The sequence below is a fragment of the Polypterus senegalus genome, chromosome 16 (assembly GCF_016835505.1).
Source record: "Polypterus senegalus isolate Bchr_013 chromosome 16, ASM1683550v1, whole genome shotgun sequence".
NCBI lineage: Eukaryota > Metazoa > Chordata > Cladistia > Polypteriformes > Polypteridae > Polypterus > Polypterus senegalus.
In genome coordinates, this window is record NC_053169.1 from 2,957,510 (window position 1) to 2,980,595 (window position 23,086).

The following is a 23,086-nucleotide window of genomic DNA, read 5'->3' on the forward strand; positions in this document are numbered from 1 at the left end:
ACTGCAGAGTTGTCCTAAAGGAGCAGAAAGCATTCCTCATGATGGCAGCAGAATGCTGTCCTGAGCTACTCAGGCTTAACACCATTGAGCGCGTCGGTACGCGTCACACCGAGCCTGACTTGGGTTTAACCGCCATTGCGTTGAATTCCACACCCGAGTCACATTTGAAGGAATGCGCCACCCAAGAATCCTCCTTTTATCTGTCATCCTGTGTTTGTTTGTAGTGACGGTCGAGAAACATTTTTATCCTGTGTTTTCGTCACAAACCGAGATTCACAGGTTTCCTGATCCGGTGGTCTTCAGCTTAAAATCTCAGATTGCTTGCACAGGAAGAGAGATCAGCTGGCACTCCAGCCGGACCACTAGTAGCCTGTGATGGCTGCAGTTACAGGATCTCGTTACTTTGAAGATGTCCGATTACACGACTCCATCACGAGTTCACCACTTTCTGACAGCCAACAGATGTTCCGCCATGTCGGTGCCACTGCCTGTGTGCTTGTTTTCTAGGGATAGCGAGTTCAGTCTCGACTGGTACGGCAAACACGAGACATCAGACAGACGAGCCGCTCCTCTGTGTGTGTGGTGGCCCCCTCCACCTTGTCTTCTCTCCATGTTAGTCGCATTGATGGCATTGCACTTCCTGCCGCACTTTCACTGGCTGTCAACTGTCGCACACATGGGAGTCACCCCTACGACCTGCTGTAGAGCCGAGAGCTGTGATTGGGTCGCTGCAGGACCGGTCGTCACGGGCACCCTCCATTACTGTCCACAGCGTGCTAAGATTACATAGATAGCTGGAAACATCTTTTAGTGTGAAGAGGGAGTGATGGCGTAAGACGTGAGGACAGAGAATCAACCCGAACGTGTTCTCGGTGCATTTGGGAGTTTGCGGTTGTGTTTCGTATCTCGCCTGCTGTTAATCATCAGTAGAAGCCATAAGTTAGGCTGTCCTTTGATGGTGACCTCTACTAACACCTATTCTGTTTTCTTTCCCTCCCCACAGTCCTCACGTGCCTCACGTTGGGCGGATCCGGACCACTTTGCCCAGCGACAGACCTGCATGAACAAATTTGCCAGCTGGTTTGGCACTATGCCCCTCATTCATTCTCAGATGAGGCTGGACCCCATTCTTTTCAAAGACCAGGTCTCGATTCTGCGCAAGAAATACCGAGACATTGAGCGACTCTAACGGGCACTACGACGCATTGGCGAAGAGGGTGAGGAGCGTGTGTACCCTCCGTGACCTCTTCCAAGTCGGCAGCACACCTACAGTGGCTGGAGCCCAAGCCAAATAAGTGATCCTGGGATGTTCTGGCAGGGAAGTTTTGGATGCAATGGAGTGAAGCGCACAAGTGTCTGACTACACAGGACAAGTTACCAGCGATTTGATTACTGGGATAGGAATTAAGGAACGATCTTCCCTAACTTCTGTTCTTCAGCTATGCAGATTTTATTATGTTGTCGTTCAAGGCCTGAAAGAAAGGATCCTCTGCTTCACTTGCCCACAAACGAAGGCTTTGGTTAATTTCATTTTAGAAATAAAAGAAGTCGTCTCCTCATTACAACAGATCACCAAGTCCGAGGAATGAGCAACGGTTATCATATCCACGACGGTAGAATTGTGAATCCTGTTACGGAAATAGGGAAGGCAATTCTTGTACTACAGTAGAGTTTACTTTCCCAAAGTGTTTAATTACAAAATGGAGAAAGAGATCTATTTATATTTTTAAAGTTTAAAAGTAAGGAATGTGAATGGGTAAAATAAGGAATAAGAGTTGTCAGCATCCAAGATGGAGTAGTCCAAGGAAACGTCTGCCGGAAGGGAGTCAGCTGCCCGACGTTCTTGCAGATTAGTAACGTTTATTGCTGCAGCTTTTACTGGGGAACAGGGAGACAGAAAGGTGAACCGAACGCGAAAACGACTCCGAGGCATCGTCCCGTTAACTCTGTGTTCGTTTGGATCTGAACAAATATAATCGCCCTTAAATCATTGGAGGTGAGATGGCGGTCGTGATGCTCTTAGATGATCTGGTCGGTCACGTTTGGGAGTCGCTGTGGCGTGTTAGAGACTCGAGATCAATCAGCGATTTCGGTAAGGCTGCAGCTGCATTTCATGATCGTTTTTGATTTATTTTCCTAACACTTTTAACGTTTTCCATTGTAAGCGATGCCTCGCCATCAATGGCACCGTTAGTGGATCAGTGTGCAAATGAAAAATGAGTTGAAAAGTCACTCGGAGAATAATCGTCGAGACCTTTTCACGATCGCATCGCTTCTTGCCAGAAAAATCTTTCCATGAATCGAACTCTTTTCAAGATCACGGCATGTTAATCATTCACCTTTCCGATAATTACAGTCCCGTAATCAAAGTATTTTCACAATCGCGTCTTTTTTTGTTTTAATTCAGATAAATCGACTTCCTCTCGAGATCCTGGCATTTTTTATGTAAACCTTTGGAAATAATAATTGATGTTCTCTCAAGATCTCTGCTTTGTTTTTTTTTTTTTTCCCCCATCGATGTTCTCCTTCCAATAATCGATGCATTTCAAGATTTATTTTGTTCTTTTTCAGACCAGTCTTTCCTATAATCGAAGTTTCCTTGAGAGATCACAGCATTTATTTATTTATTTTATTTGTTAATTGAAATTGATTTTCTTTTTACCCAAACATTCTTTCCTCGAAATGCAAATATAAGATTTGTAGTCTGACTGGAGCGGCCGTGGCCTAGTGGAGTCTTGCCGATGGTGGCACCAGAGCCCGTCTCAATCTGTGTGCCAGTGAGCGACTCAAGGCGTGGTGCTGTGACCGGGTGGTCTCCCTGTCCTAACGGCCTCCTTTTCGTGTTCGCCCCTCCTGGTACTTGAATGTCTGATAACTTGAAGAGGTGGCCTTCACAAAAGCTGATTGAACTTCATTCTCACCGTTGGTGAAGCAAAACTAAACCGTCAGTTTCTTTTTTCTCCTTCTCATCAGTCCAATATTTAAATCTGCTCAGACCACATATTGTTTTTAATAATTAAAAATATATATATATATACTCGATCATTTATTCTTGACGGGAATTTTACACGACCAGGCGGTTTCAAAATTGGCAGCTGTAGCAGGCTGAGGTTTGACTGTTCAAATGAAACTCAGTGATTTCAGGGTTCTTTTCATGTCTTTGTTTTGTGTTTAGTCGATTTTTAAAGTGCGTTTCACAGTCGCAGTCATTTTAAAACGGTAATCATGAACGTGAAAACGTTTTCGTTTTCCCCGCTCTGTCAGCAGTGAGGTATTTAAGGAAAAGGATAAGATTGTAGTGAATAAATAAGCACTTGGCACTTTCTCCTTCTGATATCTCATGAAAAGTCGCTCGCTCCTTCCAGTGACCTCTGCACGTGTCAGCCGTTCGACTAGTCGATGTACGTGCGAGTCATCTTTGGGTGTCCGTACTGTGAATAGTTCATCGGGAGAACCGGAGTGTCTGACCGTCTCGAAAAATGCAAACCACACCATCGCCTGCATGGGTATTTACTAGGAGCATGGCACACGCTTGGGCGAGCAAAACAGTAACCGCGATGTGAAGTCTCTTCTACAAATTGTAGGTGGTGCCTTAAAGCGGACATATCTGTCACCGTTCTGTACAACAAGGTCGTCACGCTTTCAAGAATGTCGTCGAACATTTTTAGTTCCCGTGAAAGTTTACATTTCTCAAACAAAAAAAACACAAGGCACAATCACAAGAAACGCTCAGAGCAGCACGCCGGGTATGTGAACGGCGCACGTCGATCGAGCCAGCGCTTCGGCCTTCATTTAGTGCCACGTTCAGAGAAATGCAAACTCACTCGAGTGGACCCTCAGTCTCTCTAACACGATTGTCGTCTCCAGTTTAAAAGACGTGGGGGTCTTGTTCCCACTGAACTGAACGGGAGGTCCGGCTTCCCCAGAAACTGGTTTGGGGGTCCGGCTTCCCCAGAAACTGGGTGGGGGTCCAGCTTCCCCTGAAACTGTCTGCCTCCCCCAAAACTGGGTGGGGGTCCGGCTCACTCGAGACTGGGGCGTCTTTTAGCCTGGTGTTAGTTGAAACATCTCCAGAGGACGACTGGTTTTGCTTTTCTTGGTGCGCGGGCGGAGTGACGGCCCCCGTAATCCCGACAGTAGACGCGGCTCACGTCTGGTTCACATTAAGTGTCCTTCTCTTTGATTTCTGTGCTATTGAAGCCTTTTTTAGCACCGGGTCGACGGTGGATCATCTCGCGTCTGCATAGCTAAATCATTTCATAACCAAATTGAGAACAAACGGTGGGCCTTGTCATCATGTACATAAACTTGTATATTTATTTTGACAGAAATTGTGTATAGTGTATGATTGATTTAAATAATGTGGGAATACTTAGAGACTGAGAACTTGTAAAGCAAAACGGAAAAAAAAAACCTTATTTTGTATAAGATGTACATTTTTGAAAATTTTTCTAATATGTTGCCAATGGTTTTTTCATAGCGTTGCCACATCTTTTTCTAAGAGTTTCCCTTTGTTGGTTCGAGTGATGCTGACGGCGTTCAATGGAACGCTAACCGAGAGCGCGTGAGTGACGATGACGATGACAAAGCCATATAACTTGCGTTTGCTTCATTTCGTCTTTCGCCCGTAGCTTCTTCACAGATTGCTTTGCCCTTTTTTTGGTTCCTTTAGGTAGTGCCACCAAAGACCTGTCCTACAGAAATATGGACTCTGATTAAAAAGAAATAAAGAAATATCTATATATTTTTGAGCGCGCGCGCGCGTGTGTGTGTGAGAGTGATGTATGTAGCGTGCTTACCATGAAGCACCGGCGGCTTTACGGATCACAATGGGATGGCCGTAGAATCCAGCACATGTTGAACCTCGATGTACTCGTACCGCTCCCAGTGTCCGCGTGCTCATCGTTCATTCCCGACTTTTCTTACTTGATCCGACTCGGTGGAAGGCACAGGCACACCAGCCAGCGGCTTGACGAGAGTTTCTGTCCCGTCAGCCTCTCGTGGCGCGTCGTTTCGTCGGATTGAACTCCGGTCCGTGTTGGGCGATTCTCGTGCCGCGTCTGCCCTCCGAAATCTCGAGTGTCCGTGAGGAAGTGAGATGGACGGCCACTGGCGCGGTTTGCTGTGTATTTGTGCCTTTTAATCCGAGTTTCTCTCTCTTTCTTTCTTCCCTTCTTTTCATTTCCTCTCGTCCAGCTCCGATTCCTTCCCCTCGCCTCGTCTTACACTGGAGCAGACGGCGCCATTCCAACTGACATTCCCGACGCCTGCCCGGTCCTCGCATGGTTTCCCCTCCCCCTCTGTTTCCTGACTTACGACGCCCACTTTCACCGCCCCACCCCCAGTAATTAACAAATGCATTCTGTTGACTTTTATAGAAGAGAGAATTACAAATAAATTAGAAAATGACACTTTTGTAAGAATGATTTTTAAAAAAATAAATCATATTTGATAATAAATGCTGTGCGTTGTGCTTTGTGTGTTTCTGTTCGGCGTAAACCTCCGCAAAAATAACAAAGAGGCGCACTGGGCTGGCGGGCTGTTCAGTTGTGCTGGGGGTCCCTAGATGATAAGACCCCCAAACAGGTGAGTTTACTCGTCAGGTATTACAGGTAAGAGTTTCCCGTGTGAGTGACGATAATACAACCCGCCTCGTGTCGGGACTCGCCTGGCGGCTCTCCTCGTCGTCATCGTCTCCGGTCCGGCGTGGCATCTGAACAGAAGGTGGCAGAGAGCAGCGGGCGTTTGAAGAGCTGCCGTGTGGAGTCCCCGCCCGCTCGGCCAGTTCCAGCCCTAAGTTTGACCGGACGATGCCAATCCTTTCTCTGGCCTTTCAGCCCTGCCCACCTGTATTCCCCCCGGCCGGCTGACCCGTCGGTTCCTGACATTTTATCTGCGCTTCTGTCTGCACTAATGAGCACCACAACTGGTTTGTATTCTTTTTCTAACTAAATATTTTGATTGTGATATTCTTGCACCGTCCTCATGACACTGGCATACGTATCCACAGATGGCACGGAAGTTCCAGTTTTATTCCTCACTTACTTCGAGTGCCAACCAGATAATCAAAAGGTTAGGGTAAGAAGTCCAATCTTTCTCTCTTTTGAACTGTTGCCCCTTTTATCACCTCCTCTACCTCCCTGCCCAGGTCTCTGCTCTCATAGTTTGTTGTGATTGCCCACCGTACCTCCTCACTGGGTTGGCACCCTGCCCTTGCTTCTTTCTATTTCCTGGTTTATGGTGGCATCACAAATAGAAGTTCAATATGATGGGCAGCTCATTCAACAATCGAATCCATGGACCGCATAAACCTTCTACCACTGAAATGTTTACATGGTGTGGGTAACAAACACATGAAAGGCGCTATATAAGATAAGGGGGGGGGCTACGTAACAGACAGACAGAGGGGCTATAAGATATGACATGGAAGGCGCTATAAGATAAATAGACCTGACAGATGGAGATTTGACTCGTCTCCAATTCCCCACCCTTTGCTATTTTAGTGCCCCCTTTATGCCAATGGGTAGCTGCCCCCCCAAATGACTCCACAAAGCCCATTCCCAGACCTTTCTTTGACCCCCCCGATGTGCTCCTGTAACGTCGCTGACTCCTTGGTTTTATTTTCCATTTCAAGCCACACCAGTATACATTTTTAATTTATTTATTTGTCACCTTACTGATGGCCCAAATCAAATTGGACTCCTTGATGACTCCCGGCCCCCCTTATCAGGCCACTTCCCTCCATTGCAGGCTGGACTTTCCTGCTTCGACTTCTCCGTCTCCTTCTCGGTTGTGAGTGACGCTCCTCTTCAGGTTTGGTTTCATTCACCCTCCCATTTCAGGGTCCATGCCCAGTGCCAAGCCATGGTGTGACACGCTCACACGTATGCCCCGGTTACCCATCCGAAGAAAGAAGAGCCCACCCCCGAGCTGCACTCCATTCATCTGTTTATTCAGCCCACTTTTTTTTTTTTTTCTTCTTCTTTTTCTCCCTCCCTGGCTGTCAGACAGGAGTGTAACCAGGATGGGACAACTGGCTGGCAGTGCCAACCTCCACCTCAGTCCACCATACCCACCTCCTTAAGGGGTGGGGGCACCAGAGCACAGCCTCTCCATAATTGGGGGCTTAGCCTGGCTCAATGACCCCATGGAGTTGGGCATGAAGTAAAGTACAGAAAGGCTGGCTGTTGTACCTTTGTGAAATGTTCTGAGAAGTCGTGCCCCTGATCCCAGAAGTGTGCGGACCCCTTTCAATCATTGAGGGCAATGGAGTTGACTGCAGGACTAAGCGCCACTCCGTCTGTTGTTCCAGGTCACTTTTTACAGGCACAGAAAGTAGAAACCAACATTTAGAGTTTTGGGAATCGAGCCCAAGGGGGATGCCATTGTAAGATTATGGGTGGGGTCAGCATTTCCCCCCAACCCCCCCAATGCAGAGGAGTCAAAGTAGAAAAAAAAAAGGGTGCGAGGCTTCGAAGATTGGCCAGGACTTTCCCGAGCCTGCCTACAAATGGGCATCAGCTGAGGCAGTTTGACCCCCAACTCTACTGCCAGGGTACAGGATGCCATGACCCTCAAAAATGGGGAGTTGGCTTTAAAAGTACAAAACATACTTTAAATGTTTAAAGGACACCAAAATGTGTAAAAGGGACAAAAAAAAAAAAAATAAGGTCAAGGGTTTTACCCCAAAACAGCAAACAAATCTCAGGGTGAAACCCGATAAGTGAAGCCCAAAGGTAGAGGGAGGAGCCAACAGCAGTGATGTCATGATGGCCCTGCCTCCTTGGGGCTCCACTAACAAGACTGGCTGAACATTTAAAGACACAGGACATGAACAAGAAATAAAACTGAAATCACACGCAAACACGCTGGTGCCGTATGGAGAGCGGGGGGGCGGTGCATCTCAGGTCCTCCCTGCGTGGCTTTCCTCCCACAGGCCAGAGTTTGGTGGGTTGCATTGATGATGCTAAACTGGGCCGTGTGTGTGTTTGTTCGTATTCGCCCTGGCCAGGGTTTGTTCCTGCCTTGTGCCCCATGCTAGTGGGGATTGGCTCCAGCAGACCCCCCCAAGTGTACCCTGTTCAGGACTAAGCATGTTAGAAAATGACAAGACATGCAAACATGAAACATAATCACTCAAAATTAACCAAAACAGTAATAAAGTAGTACTGAGTACTGGGTGGGGCTTGAGGTCTGACTGGCAGCAGGCTGGGCAGGGCTGGATTTGGAATGGCTGTAGATTGGAAAGAGTGGGGTGGGGCGGAGCAATAAGTCTGGGTGCTAACAGCCTGGGCGGGGCTAAATATGTTTGAGTAGCACCAGGCTGTGGGTGGCGCTGGAGGTTTGAATGGCAGCAGCCAGGGTGGAGCCGGATGGCTAAGCGGTAACAGCCAATTGGCTATGAAGAAGAAGAAGAGTGGAATTAAATCAGGATGGCTCATGACAGACTCTGCTGCTCACCATCTCCTTTTACACTTGCTGACTCTCGGTGGTCCTCCTACTCCTTTACCCCTCCTTGTGCGTCTCACACTCGCACCTCCTCTGTCGACTGTGTCACCCAAGCCAAACTGACCAATCAGATTGCTCAAATAAACCAGACACACCCATTAGCGTATCATTTTATAGCAGTATTCAATATAACTCAATAAACGGTTGTATTCTAGATATATTTATTAGTAATTTGATGCGATGAGTGCGGTCCCCCCCAACCCCCCGACATACACAATACGTAAATGAATCCAATAAACAGTGGCGTCATAAATGGGGGGGCTTCCTGGTCTTTGCCGCTGTCCTCAGACGTCCAGCCCCTGATGTTTGGTAAGAGTGCCCGGCTGTTGTCCAGATGATTCGGACTTGCAGCCCCCCTTCATTATGTCTTGCGTTCAGATGCGCACGGACGACTGCACGAAAACTTCACAGGGGGTTTGAACAAAAACTACCAATGAAGCGACCTGCTGTGTGTACGTCGCCTCGCCTTCTCCAGCAGAACGTGCAGCCGTCTGTGGCCTCCTCACTGCTGACTGAAGCCGGCCGCGCTTGGTTTCACGTGGCAGCGCCTTTAACACGCCGGCTGTCCCGTGTAAACATCCAGAGCAGTTATCGCGGTAGCTGGGCACAGAGTGACGCGCACCTCGAAGTCGGAAGCGCTAAATAAAGGCATCGAGGTGATTTAATCCAATAGCAGCTCAGCTGATTTGCATAAGACGCCACTGGGAGAGAAAAGGCAACGAAGAGAAATAAAACTCCAAAAATCTGTCAGTAAAACACTGCAGTGCAATAATGAGATTTTACATATAAAGGCGAGGGGCTCTTAGTGTACACAATCACATTTATTACGTTAGAGCGATACGGCAGAATTAACGGGCTACCACAATCGACAGAGGAGCTCGGCAGGCGGGGTATAAATAACAGAGACGCCACTCGAAGAGCTGGATGTGAGGGCGAACTGGCTGTGACATCTGTAACTCACCATTGATCGCTAGGGTTGATTCGGCTGATCTGGCTAGGCGGGTGTCCCCTTCCTCCCTCAACGCTCCACGTGCGTCCCTCCCGAAGCCCCGCGCTCGGTGGAAGAGGATGCGACCCTTGGGTGTTCGAGTAGCGACCAGAGAACCTCTAAACAAGCGAAACTGAGCAAGTCCAAGCTTCCGAGAGAGTTCACACACATCTGAGTGAGGCGCTGCACGTGGCAGTCTGCCTTTCTTTTCCAAAGTGAGTGACAAGGTGGCATGAGGGTCCCAGTGCCAGTCGCATCCACCTCTGGGCCCTCGTAGTAAAATGCACTTGCATTCCACAGGTAGACGCTGTCCATGTGGCATTACTAAGATATGTAGGGATGATGTATCTTCACTGGGTGACCACCCACCCCAGCCACACCCACACTGAGTAACATAAATGGTGCCTCCCATTAACATGACTTTATTTCTTCTTCACATTACACTGAGCTGGATACACCAGCCTATCCCAAGTGGCATTGCCCAGCGCCTTCTGGTCCGGAGATGATCCTTGTAGCTGCTTCTGGGATTGCCCCTCACGTACCTCCTCTCAGAACCACCATGTGGGCTCTCCCCTCCAGCAGGGTGACTGTCACAGGCTCACCATTGAAAGGGCTGCCACCAGTTAACTTTAGTTAGACAGGGACAACTGTGCTGGTAAGCCCTCCACGAACAAGGGGAACTCCCTCCCGTGATAGACGGGGGTCCCACCTTCCACTAGTGCTGCTGAGACAGACTCCAGCATCCCAAACCCTGAACTGGGCAACATGGCCACAGATAGCCGCTGTGCAGGCGTTCATTTACTCCAAACACACATCACAGGCAGGCAGGGTGGGGCAGCGGTGAAGGCTTTGGAGTTCAGCCCCTGCGTCTGAGGGTTCAAATCCCACCAGTGACACTGCAGTGTGACCACGAGGGAGTCACGTCACCTGCCTGTGTTCCGATTGGAAAACTAAATGGAAGCAAAACGTCGCGAGTCAGTCAAATAATAAATTCTAAACCCGAGGGACTTGCGTACTGTACGTACAAACCAGACTGGCGAGACCCCTAGAGTGTTGTGGGGCAGCCTCTCACCTGCAGGGACTGAAGGCAGGATGGATGGCGTCCAGTTCAGGGAGACTCTGTAGAAGAACCTGAGGAGGTCTGCAAAAAAGACTGAAAATGAGCTGGCAATTCGTATTTCAACTGAGAGAAGAAGGCAGGAGCTACCATGGGGGGCTTGAAAAGAAGAAGGTGGACATTCTGGGGTGGGTGCACACCCGTCCTTTAAAGCTCAGATTTCTACAAAGAAATGTGATAAACCCTCCTCTTCCTCGCACCACAGGTGGGAGTCCAAGCGCACGGTGCCATTTTATTGGATCCATTCACCTTCTTTTTCAGATGTGGTGCTTCATCTCCAAAATTTGTATTTTAGGGTAGAAGTCGTAAACATTTTTTGGAAATCATTACATGACATTTTAACTTGTGGATGCTTTTGTCCCCCACTTTCTGACCCATAACTAACATTGTTCCCCCAAAAGTCCCCTCTGTCCTCGTCCCAGCCACTTCCCGCTCGCAGGTCCTCATGGCAGCCGCCACGTCGGCTCTTTCTTCGCCTCTAGGAAGGCGGCGCTCCCTGCAGCATCTGGTTTAAAGTTTAAGGTCGGTGAGCTCATCCGGTCCCAGGAGTGACATAACTGGGACTGAGACACGCGTGTACGGATAGTAAAGATGTCACAAACCCCATCATCACTCCCAGACGAGCGCCACGATTCACCACCGCGGCCTGACGGCTCCAGGCTGCTGACATTAACCGCGTCGGGTCTGCCTGGGGGTCCCCGTGTCCTGCAGGCGTTCGTCTCCCATTTCATCACACGGCCAAAGACGATAAGTATGGGTGAGGGGGGGCATTCAAAGGGGGCACACGCTCACAGTCATCACAAAGATGCTCACAGTCATCACAAAGACAGAGTGTACGGGACCCAAGATTGAAGTCACCCCCCTTGGGCTGGGTGGTCTTAGTCTGTCATTTAAGTCATTACACTGCAGGCCTTGTCCAATGATTTTCAATGGTCATCTCAAGAACAATCAGAAATTACCGACGTTTACAGTCACGCAAGAGCTCTGCTGTGGCGCCATGTGACTTGCTATGTGCTCCTTTAACGTAGGCAGTGACATCCTTTACATGGTCGACCACTCTGTGATGGGCCGTTTAGGCCACTTCATGAGAGGACCACCAAATCAACAAGCGAAGGCTCAGTGATGGGAAGCCCTCTGGTCCCGCCGGTGCTGGTGGTGGAGCAGAGAAGACAAAAATGAGGGCCATCATGAACAACGGCGCACATCCTCTCTGGGACACGGCAGCATTGAGGACTTTCAGCAAACAAACAAATACTGAGCAGAAGTGCGTCAGGAAACAACAGACCGAGGGTCCATCCTAGCCACGGTTTAGGGGGATTATTTGTGTGTAGGTCTGTCGTGCTCAGTAAGTGTTCGATGTGAACAACACCACTTGTTGCGCCGATTACTGTTTGTAAATGGGGGTCGGTGCCCTTAAACGGGTTTGCACAGATGCGGAGGGGCTTGTGGGATTTGTATGCAGTGTATCGATAAAACCGGTTAGAGAAGGATGTGGCGGGACTTTCCGATTGGGCCAAACACTTGTGGTGGAGAAGGTTGGCGCTCGGCCACCGGACTAAAGGACGGCGGTGGGTTCTTCTTTCCTCCCAATCCAGTCCACAGATGCTCTTTAAGAAGAGGTGCGTCTGTTCTTCTGGACTCCGCTGGTAGGCCTGCATTTCACTATCCACGTTCCAAGAAGCAGTTTATTGCGTTCTGCGCTTCTTTCCATCCTTTAACCACAGTTTCCATTTCCAGAATCACTTCCATCTCTTACACTACGGAGACGTTTTTCAGGACTGTAAATATTGTCGCGTGGGGTTTTGTTTTGTACTTTTTGTCTGTGTCAGCAGTTAATTCTAGCAAATAAGGAAGAGTTGCTTTATCCCTATGTTTCATCTTTATGGGCATTTTCCTGGGTGCTGTGAATATTCAGGTGGCAAGATGGAAATAGCACAGGGCTTGGGTGTTGGCCCGATTGTATCCGTCCCTCATTTTAAAAGCCGCTACGCAAGTCTGGAGGCCACGTCTGCGCTCGCTAGAAGTCAGGGGGTGCGTCACAACGGTAAGCCCCCTGCCTCGCGGGCAACCCTCAGCCAAGTCACAAGTTTCCTCCTTTTTTAGTAATTCTTGTGAGTATTTGAGGGCTGTTGCTATCTGTCTGTCTAATGTCACAGGTGGCGGGGGCAACCTGGATGGGACACCCCGGAGGAGGGCTTATGCCTCCCCCAGACCACTTGGGGGAGACCACCCTGGTGCCTGCCTATGGGGACTACGGGAACAGAGCTTTGAAGCTCAACCCTGTAGGGGCCCGTTGGCACTGCCAGGGGGCACCCCAATGCCTTGGCAGTGCTTTAGAGGAGCAGGGACACCCGGAGTGCTTCTGGGTACACAGCTGGCACTTCTGCCACGCTGGGGAGTGCCAGTGGAAGACTGTCGGGAGGCGCCTGGAGCACATCCGGGTGACTATCAAAGGAGCCGCCTCCCTGCGTTCGATGGCTGGAGTCGGGAGGTCGAGAAGATGAGGTCCTGGTGGAGAGGAGTGGAGGTGGCCTGAAGAGAAGTGAGGCATTTGATTGGTGGCCTGGACTTTGGGGACCTTGGGGTGTGTTGCACTGTGTGTGTGTGTGTAAATATGACAAATAAACGTGTGTCCGGGCCGACTACCACACGAGATGACTCTCTGAATCATTTCATTTCACTATGGGGTGTCGGCCCCCCTTATCATTAAGCGGTTTCTTGTTTTAGGTTTAGGCCTCTTTGTAGCTGCAGTCCTGAAAACACAAAAGACAATCAGCTGCGTAAACATTAGAAATGTTGAACTCTTTGAGGGCGTAATACGTTTTTCAAAAAATTCAGTTTTCTGAACAGCTCACAAAGCAATGGTCTCAACATAAAGCGTCTGTTGCTACGTGCTGCGGTTGGCACCTTTTCAGCAACTCTGGCGGCAGTGGCTGCTGTTGGCACCGCGATGGCCCGCAGGAATGCACGGTGGGTCGGCTGCCTGTCTGTCTTCACACAACCGTTGGGCAGCAGTGGCAGTGTGACGCCATAACGGGTTGTACCTCTCGTCATCATAAGTGGTGGTCCTCCCAGGTGAACACTGCTGTGTTCAACACCACCATCAACTGGGGGCCGATCAGCTGGCAGCTCACTTTTGTTTTTGATGCCCATCTTCTGATCACTTGTATCAAATTCCAAGTCCGACAAGTCAGAGCCCGATTCAGTGATGTGTTGTAAAACATCCCTAACCCTAACCCTAACCCTAACTTAGTCTCTCGCCAGATGTCGATGCCACTTTAGAGGATCTTTGCTCTTCGCTACTCATGCAGGGAGTTGAGGTTAAATCAGCTAAGCTACTTAACTTTACTTTTAGCAAAGAGAGTCAAACAAACGGAAGGGTGAGTTTTGTCTCAGCCGATTACCGCCCTCTACCTCTGAACGTCGACATCAGCCCTGACAGAGTTAAGTGGCTTAGGCTTACAGCTGGCACTTGTTCTCCCACGGCTCGCCTCTGTGTGTGTGTGTGTGGCACACGCAGTACACTGAAGCTGCGTTCCCAAGCTGTGTGGTTACAATCAACCTCAAAAACACCAAGCAGAGCCGACCGACCGACCGATCCTTAAGGCCGATTTACACTTCACTGCCGAGCCTACGCCATCGAAAGCAGTTTCTACGTCTGTGTCACGTCTCACTGCTGGCACATGCCTGAACGTTAGTTGGCCGGATGTTTAGACGACAACACAACGAAAGCGAACGATCCATTAAAACGCAGGCCGTCCAGGATCACCGCTCCTCTTATTACGCGTTCTCTTCCGTAGGCGACCCCATTTGTCCCTCACAGTTTCCCACTCACCTCATACATTTGTGGATTTCCAAACCAGAAGACGAACGAAAAGTGTGAGAGAATAATGTAGAGGTAACACGAGTGGAGTGTTTTGGTCTGCAGTCCATACTGAAATAAAGAAGAATCAGTTATGAGGAGAACTGCTGAGAACGGTTAAGTGAATTAAAAGGGTTAGGGTGAGGGTAGGGGATACCACCTTGGTGGTAAGTCGGGTGCACAGTTAACGGTCATTTTACAAATTTCCTATTCCTATTCCATTTTGATCTTATAGTTTCTTATCCATATAATATCAATTAATACTGACTCAGTCAACTAATCCTTCTCATTTAATCCATTAGGAAAAACTGCATCTGAGTCAGTCATCCATTCACTCTCCTTCTGTAATCTCCTTTTTTTATTCCAATAATTTTCTGACTCCAGTGGAAAAAATAGGAGTTCATGTCCGATTGTGTAAAATGTAAGTATAATTTGGTATTTTTCTTCTGGTTTTCAATCAATCGAAGGTGTTGAATGAACTTAGCTAACTTTAACAGTGGTTTTGTCTCCCCAATGTAAATTAGGCCACAATTCCTACATTGAATCGCATAAATGCAATTGACGGAAGTGAGGGTTAAATCCTGAACAGTTGGCTTTTCTTTGAATGTCATCGGGTTCTTAATTATCTTTTTATTCACATAAGGGATCTGCCATGCCGTTTTATTCTTTATCCGAATCGTACAAGATTTCCTTACTAAATAATCTTTTGAATTGTTGTTTCTCCGATACGCCGATAGTAATTTAATATTCGCCAATTCCTCATCCAATAGTTGTGCCCCTTGGAAATTGTTTTTTAAGATCTTAACCACTACCTGGGCTTGGGCTGAAAAGGTAAAAATCAATGGAACTCCATTCCTCCGTGATTCCTCTATCCCCAATGTTTCTACCTCTCTCATTAAATATTCCACATTTTCTGGTTCCCGTTCCCATTTTCCAGTCGTAGGGTAAGTATCTACTATCAAGTTTATTCTCTCAGGGTTAGAACCCAGCGTTTGAACCCTTGGTATACAGACCCTTGGGAGGCCTATGCACAGACTACACGAGCCCCTCGTATTGACGTCACTTTGGCTCCCCCCCGTCCCTAAGATGTGGCAACCCTAACATAGCCAAGCCCAAGTAAATATGGCAAAGTGTCCTCGAAGATGGACTGGTGCCCCGTCCAGAGTGGGTTCCAACCTTTCACTAATGCTGGACGAAGTGGGCACAGATGCCATAGATACGGGTGTCCAGTTGATTTAACAATAATACGCAACAGGCAGGCAGTGTGGTGCGGAGGAGGAGGAGGAGGAGGCTGTCGATTCAAATCCCACTTCTGACACCACAACTGGAAAAACAAAGGAAGTGGAGCCAACTGCACCTCGAATGTTGTAAGTCGCTTTGGATAAAGGAGCCCACCTAATAATAAGAATAAGAAGAATAAGAATAAGAGCAGTAATGGCAACAACAGTCTTACATGGCAATACAAGAAGTTTGGAAACCTTCAATGTTTTTTACAGGAGTTCATTTTTATTACCCTGCATTACAACAGCACAGAACTGAAATTGTTCAAAGAAAGAATAAAACGAAGCGTTTTCTCTTTTTACGGAGCTCTACATGGATGATAAAGTAAATGGAAAGAATCCTAATGCACATCACTTGAAGGGTAAAGTTTAACTACACAATTCTCACCAAACTCCAATATATTACACTTATTAAAAGTCCATAAAATTTTCACACCAATAACAAAAATGGGGACATCAACTGTTTGCTGTCGTCACTTTAACGTGAGCCGCACCACCGCAGCACTTCACGACACCCACAAGCACATTTGTAACAAACAACTCGTACCTGATGTTGTCTTATTGGAGCTGAGAACTAGCCTGACAACTCGAGCCACGCTTCGCCCATCACGGCTTTCAGAACGAAGCAGGCTGCTCTTTTGGTTTGGTGGGTTTTTGTTTTTTTTTTGTTTAAGGTGGTCAAAGATTTTTCTTTCACTTGTTGCAGATACCACAGGCCAGGCCAGGCTAAAAAAATGAAGCAAAACGTTAACACAAAGGGTTAATGAAGAGGAAGAGAGATGAAGTCTTAGCATCCATCCAGAGAGCGCCCCCAGCTGGCTCCACATGCGCGCGCGCACACGCACACACACAATCCGCAGCACAGCAGATGCCCTCTCTTGGATCACACGGGGGCATCGAGTTTAGCTCCTCATTGCCAACATTGAATTTATTTCCCAAATGAGATTCCGGAGCTGATCCATTATTTGCTTCAGCTGTTGGTTCTTTTGTTTCAACTTCTGAAAAGGAAAAAATAAAAACACTTTAAATACGTTTGGCTAGAAACTGCAGTACACTTAATGTTTCATGAATGTGTCTACATGACGGACCCTCGCTAGTAAAGGAGTGCATTTAGAGCCAAAACTTCAGGCACAGACGGGCAACGCTGGCATTCGGTAAGAGCCAACGATGTTTACACAACTGCTGGAACGCCGAGGTGTCGCCTTGTTGAGAACAGTTCTCACGCGCTGAAGGAACATGCAGATTAAGTACATGGAGAAAGCGGCCATTAAAGAAACACTCGGGCGATTACTTGGAGCACACGCTCCACGAAAACAACAAGAATATTCAAATCGCAAACCAGACGGATCGGCTCTTCACTAAACACAAAGGAATCCTACTGTAAGTCTTTTCACAATTAAAATGGAACCCTGTTTTGATAAATGGGTGGCATGATGGCACAGAAGTTAGCCCTTTGGCTTCAGTGGGCTCAGATTTAGAGGCCAAAGTCTATATGGTGTGTGTGTGTGTGTGTGTGTGTGTGTGTGTGTGTGTGTGTGTGCCCTCCATGTCACCCAGGTACCTTCTCAGATATTAAACACTTTCAGGTGTTATGATCTGCCTGGCAGCACAAAACACCAAAGGCGGCTTCACCTACCAAACTTAGCTCAGCTCAGGCTGCATGTTCAGGTGGCCCGACCCCCTTAGGCTACACATACAGGAGGCAGTGCAGATAACAGAAACACACAAATACAAGAGCAAGGAACCCAACAATAATCTTTACAAATAAATAATTCAGACATCAAATTGTAAATATATTATTATCCTTACTATCACTTAATCGAGCCTCTTCATCAGTATGTGTGTGTGTGTGTGTGCGCGCCTGGGGGTCCCCAAAGTAAAATAAATCACCGTCTTCAGAATGTGTGAATCTTAGCCCTCCTGGCACACATTTACTTACATTACGTCTCATCTGCCCCCCTCTACCACCATTCTCCAGTTTAGTTTCCAGTCCCTAATGTAACGAGCAGCGCTGGTAATGAATGTGATGTTAGTCAAATTGGACGATCCAAACCGACTTGGTGCACGTGTGTCCACTGATGGTCAGGCAGTCCCTGTCATCCACTCATTTCCAGACCCCCTTATACCCTTTACTGGGTTGCTGGCTACTGGAGACCATGCAAACACTACATGTGGGTAGTAACGCTGTGAATACACTCTGATTGATAGACAGACACATAGTGCCTTTATTTGTCCTAAGGGGCAAAATGTAGTTTTTCCAGACGCTCGCTCAATAAATAAACCACCATCACCACCACCACCACCATCCACAAACACACCAGAATTACTAAAAACAAAGAAAAACGTTTGACTCGGTAAGAGATAAGAAGAGCAGGCCCAGTCGCCGTGAGGCGTTACAAGGGCGTACTGTCGTAGGTATGAAGGAGTCCCAATGGCGTCTCTTGACAAACTTCAGATGAGTAATAAAAAGTCCTCCATGCTAGTCTGTCAAAGAGAGGATTGTGCAGCCCTCGTCATGAAGGCCATCAATCTTGTCTTTATTTTCTGCTCCTCCACTACATCCAGTGGGTCCAGTGGACCTCCCATCTCTGAGCCTGCCCTTCACATTCGCTTGCAGATTACGTTGGCCTCTCCTGATGTGATCTTAGTGGCCTGGCACACCACACTGGCCACCACAGAGTTGTTCGATATCAGAGTGTGTGGCCTTCTTAATTAGTTTTGTGGAGTCTGTCGGCCTCTCTTGAAGGAACATGAACAGCCCGGCACACCACGTTGGCCATCACAGACATACAGAATACGTAAAGGACGTCACTACCCACATTAATACAATGCAGTTTATGAAGACAAAGGGTCTGCTCTGCCCTCTAGGTTCTCCAAGTCAGCTCGTCACTGACGTCAACCTTGCAATGGTGTGCCAGCTATATATATATATATATATATATATATATATATATATATATATATATATATACTTTCTGAGAAGGTTGGCATCCTTCAACATCTGCAATAAGATGCTGCAGATGTTCTACCAGGCGGTTGTGGCGAGTGCCCTCTTCTACGCTGTGATGTGCTGGGGTGGCAGCATAAAGAAGAGGGACGCCTCACACCTGGACAAACTGGTGAGGATGGCAGGCTCTATTGTAGGAGTAAAGTTGGACAGTTTAACATCCGTGGCAGAGCGACGGGCACTAAGCAGACTCCTGTCAATCATGAAGAATCCACTGCATCCACTGAACAGGATCATCTCCAGACAGAGGAGCAGCTTCAGTGACAGACTTTTGTCACCGTCCTGCTCCACTGACAGACTGAGGCAATCGTTCCTCCCCCTACACTATGCGACTCTTCCACCCGGGGGAGTAAATGCTAACATTACTCAAAGTTATTGTCTGTTTTTTTATTTATTTATTTATTTTTTCTTCATTTTTTCATTTTTTTTTCATTGTTATCACTCTTTAATTTAGTATTGTTCTTCATCAGTATGCTGCTGCTGGAGTATGGGAATTTCCCCTTGGGATTAATAAAGTATCTATCTATCTATCTATCTATCTATCTATCTATCACCTTCACCACATCCAGAGATACTGGGAGCTTTGGGATTCACTTCAATTCAGGCTGCTACTTACTTTAGTTTTCATCTCAGACCTGTAGAAAGCCCCAGGATGTCACTAGAGGAGGACGACGACCCAGGAGTCACAGTGGACCCCTGGCTCTCCATATGCAGACAGTGTACAGAAGCCATTAAGATGGCCAATAGGATGTTCGGTCATGTAGCCCAACTCCAAAGAGTGGGGTGCAAGTCAAGGGGGTTATGCTTTAGCTATACTACACACTAGTGAGGCCTCGTCTACAGCAGCGTGTGCAGTTTTGATTTCCATGTTACAAAAAGAGAAACGGCAGAATCCCCAAAGCCTGGTGACCTTGAGCAGGATAAGACGCTTAGAAAATGGAGGAATGGTGGACACATAATCAATAGCATATTTACTACAGCATATTCGACCCCCGATATGATTTCTGTCCCCAAAAAAAAAAAATGAATACAGTAACTCAGGCAGCCTGAACTAGACACAGTGGGTCCAGACAGTGGATGGATAGACAGATGGATGTTAATAAAACAGTTGCTGCGTTCCTGCTGGTTGTAAACTGCAATAGATTTTTTTGCATTTGCTCGACAAATAAAATAATCACATAGAATTTTATACAGAATTTAATTTGTAAAACCTGATGGGTTTTGCCAGTATGATTTGGTATAAATGTCACACACACACAAGAGACAGACAAACTGATTTAAGAGTTTCATTTTGTTTCTCAGATCCAGGGGCAAGTCTGTCCCTAGGCTCCTGTAGAGTACCAGTGCAGATATTTATTGATATTTTTGCTCTTCACCGCTATTCAATATGTCTGCTACTTAGCTTCTAAATTCAGAAAGCTTTTTTTTGATGATCAGGAACTTCTAAATAAAGAAATGAAGAAAACAAGCGCCTGTCCAAAGCTTCTAAATAGCCACAAGTCACTGATTTCACAATGACGGCTCCTTATTATCATTTGTGCTGGATATGGATTTTCTTCATTTATGCAATAAATGGATCTGTAAGTGCATGATAATTATTCCATAAATTATAATAAAAGATTCATCAAGCGGCAATGAAGCCCTTCAAGCTGTGTTTAATATGGTATTGTATGCCAAATGCAGGAGGTACTTTCAAGGACAGAATTCTATCTAAATAATATTCCATTGCCTTTCTGCTCCGTTTACCTGTGAATTTACTCCGCACATCACGTCATTTTCATGCGGTTTCTTTTGTTCAATAATTTAGGCATCTACTTTATATACGCAGATTTTACACACTATAGGAAAAGCGAAACGATCTTCAATCACTGACACAATAAATAAAAGCAAATGTAGTTCACTTTAAGCTGCATCAGCATTAACTTGTGCCATTTTAAATCTGGACAACATATTGATGTGGTGCTTAGCGCTGCCAACTGACAGATTCAACATCCTAGGGTTCAGAAAGATAAATAGCAGCACTACATGACAGAAAAAACATGAAAGGCACTACAAGACAGGCAGACAGAATTTGGTGTAGTTGGAAGGATTAGATAGATAGATAGATAGATAGATAGATAGATAGATAGATAGATAGATAGATAGATAGATAGATAGATAGATAGATAGATAGATAGATAGATAGATAGATAGATAGATAGATAGATAGATAGATAGATAGAGATAGATAGATAGATAGATAGATAGATATTGGTGTAGTTGGCAGGATTATACAGACAGACAGGAAAGACTCTGGTGACGGTCATTACCCATGAAACCAGGGGTTGTCGTTTTTGCTTAATTCTTCAATTGCAGATCGGCAGCCTTACCAGCTCTGATGTCACTTCTGTCATCTGCCCTCCTGGACCCGCCCCTTCCTGCCTATTATATTTAAAACCAACGCTGCCATCTTCAGCCAGACCCTTTTTGATTCCCATCCGAGAAGACATGCTTGCGTTTTTTCTCAAACTTTTTGACGATTTTCATTTCAGATGGTATCCACCGCGGTGCCCCAGACTTCTTTCCATCGCTTTGTGCCGGGTCTGCATGGCTTTTCCTTCCATGTCTCAGAGGTCATGTCTGTTTGGTGACCTGGTGGTTCTATAAATGGGTCTCATGTGAATCAGTGAGTGACCAGGCCCTGATCCTGAGTTGGGTCCACCTTGGACTTGCTGCTGCAGCAATGGGCTCCAACAAGCCTCGCATTATTATTATTATTTGAAATCTCTCCTACAGCCCTGAGCTCTTAAGCCCCCTTTACAGGTAAACTTTCAGATCTTTTGTGAATAAAAACTTGCGGGTAATCCCGCTTTGAAAGGCTGCTGCCTATGGTGATGACTCACTCCTGAATTTGTATTAACCCTGGTAGGTGACACGATGCGCAGCTGGGCGTCTTTTCATTTTCTTGATTTATTTCTGTCACATTAGTAAAACGACTAAATGAAGAGTACATAGCACAGAGCAATCACTTCTGTTCAGCACTGACGCTTTGCTTTTAGGAGAGTGGAATCTCCCGTCATTGCTGTAGGCTTTTATTATTATATTTTACATATCAACCGGCCTGCCCTGACAGAATGATAATATACTCCAAATTCTCAAAAAGAACACTAAATGAGGCTTTAATAGTAAACACAGTCGAGCAGAGACTATAAATGTGAGAAATGGGGCCGGCTCTGGCCTAACCTGAATACTTGATGCTACATTAAATAGAACTCGAGGAGGGCATACCAGTGGGTTCTCAAACTGGGGGGCCGCAGCCTCCCCAGCAGTAAGCCTGATGTTCAGAAACATTTTAGAAATTCCTCAGAGAGTTTTTAAATAAACACAACTGAAAATGTTCGTCAACTGTCTCCTAAAAGTAATCCTTTATTAAACAAGTTCGTGACTACCTGTGCGGTACGTGAGCAGCTGTTAGGTAATACGGAGGGAACGGCCCCGTCTGAGTCCATCTGTAACAGGGAACCATGCGCCATGACTGATGGACCTTTGATAAAGAGGGCCCCTTGGCAGGCGAGTGCCGTCTATGCCGCCTCTCCCTGTCGACCCAATCCACTCCTGCACCAAAGTGAAAGCTTACACAGCAGCTCTCCCTCCGTCTCGCTTTCAGGTCCGGTCCGGTCCTGCAGTGTTACAGTCTTAAGTTTGCATGTGGTGCTTAGCAGCGCTGCCTTCCCAGATCCACCATCCTCGGTCCGAATGCAGAACCTGGTCGTGTCTTTGTGGAGCTTTAGGGGGGCTGCTTTTTGTATATTTTTCCAGGGCTTTGTCATTTGGTTTTCCCCTTTATCTTTATTGTGGACCTGATTTTGTACCTTCATTTGGAAACTGGGAATCTGAATAGTCTGCTGGAGTATGTGAATTTCCCCCTGGGATTAATAATCTATCTATCTATCCTTTCACTGCCTTAGTAGATTCATATTTAAGTGTATTTAAAATGTAGCTATTTTGAACATTTTCCATGACCCCATTTTGTCAGGAACGGGCACTGCCATTTGGAGCAGCGGCTTGTTGGGGTCCGTGTGACGTTACAGATGTGATGGCTTCTCAGTTTTCAACAATTATGTGGTGTTTGTACATTCATACATTAAATATAAATGTAAATTGATCTGCAAATCACCACATTCTGTTTTCTATTTACATTTTACACAGCGTCACATTTTTTTTTGTATAACCGGGCATGGGGTTTGAACACAGACAGCTGGACCCATCAGCACTACCCACTGCTCCAACATGTCCGAAGTGAGATACTGGAAAAGAATGCACTTCGGAAGAGGAGACCAACCAG

General features: G+C 46.8%; 2 protein-coding genes across 2 annotated transcripts in view; one reads left to right on the plus strand and one right to left on the minus strand.

Moving 5' to 3' along the window:
• Positions 1-3,704, plus strand: part of ext1b (exostosin glycosyltransferase 1b) — a 189,070-nt gene extending 185,366 nt beyond the window's left edge. The window contains exon 11 of the mRNA XM_039738774.1: positions 1,004-3,704. Coding sequence (XP_039594708.1) covers positions 1,004-1,189 — 186 coding nt within the window. The 3' untranslated portion in view covers positions 1,190-3,704. The remainder of the gene's footprint in view (positions 1-1,003) is intronic.
• A 12,702-nt stretch (positions 3,705-16,406) lies between these two features.
• med30 (mediator complex subunit 30) overlaps positions 16,407-23,086 on the minus strand; it is an 80,275-nt gene continuing 73,595 nt past the window's right edge. Inside the window, exon 5 of the mRNA XM_039738176.1 lies at positions 16,407-16,753. Within this exon, the coding sequence (XP_039594110.1) occupies positions 16,658-16,753 (96 nt within the window). The 3' untranslated portion in view covers positions 16,407-16,657. The remainder of the gene's footprint in view (positions 16,754-23,086) is intronic.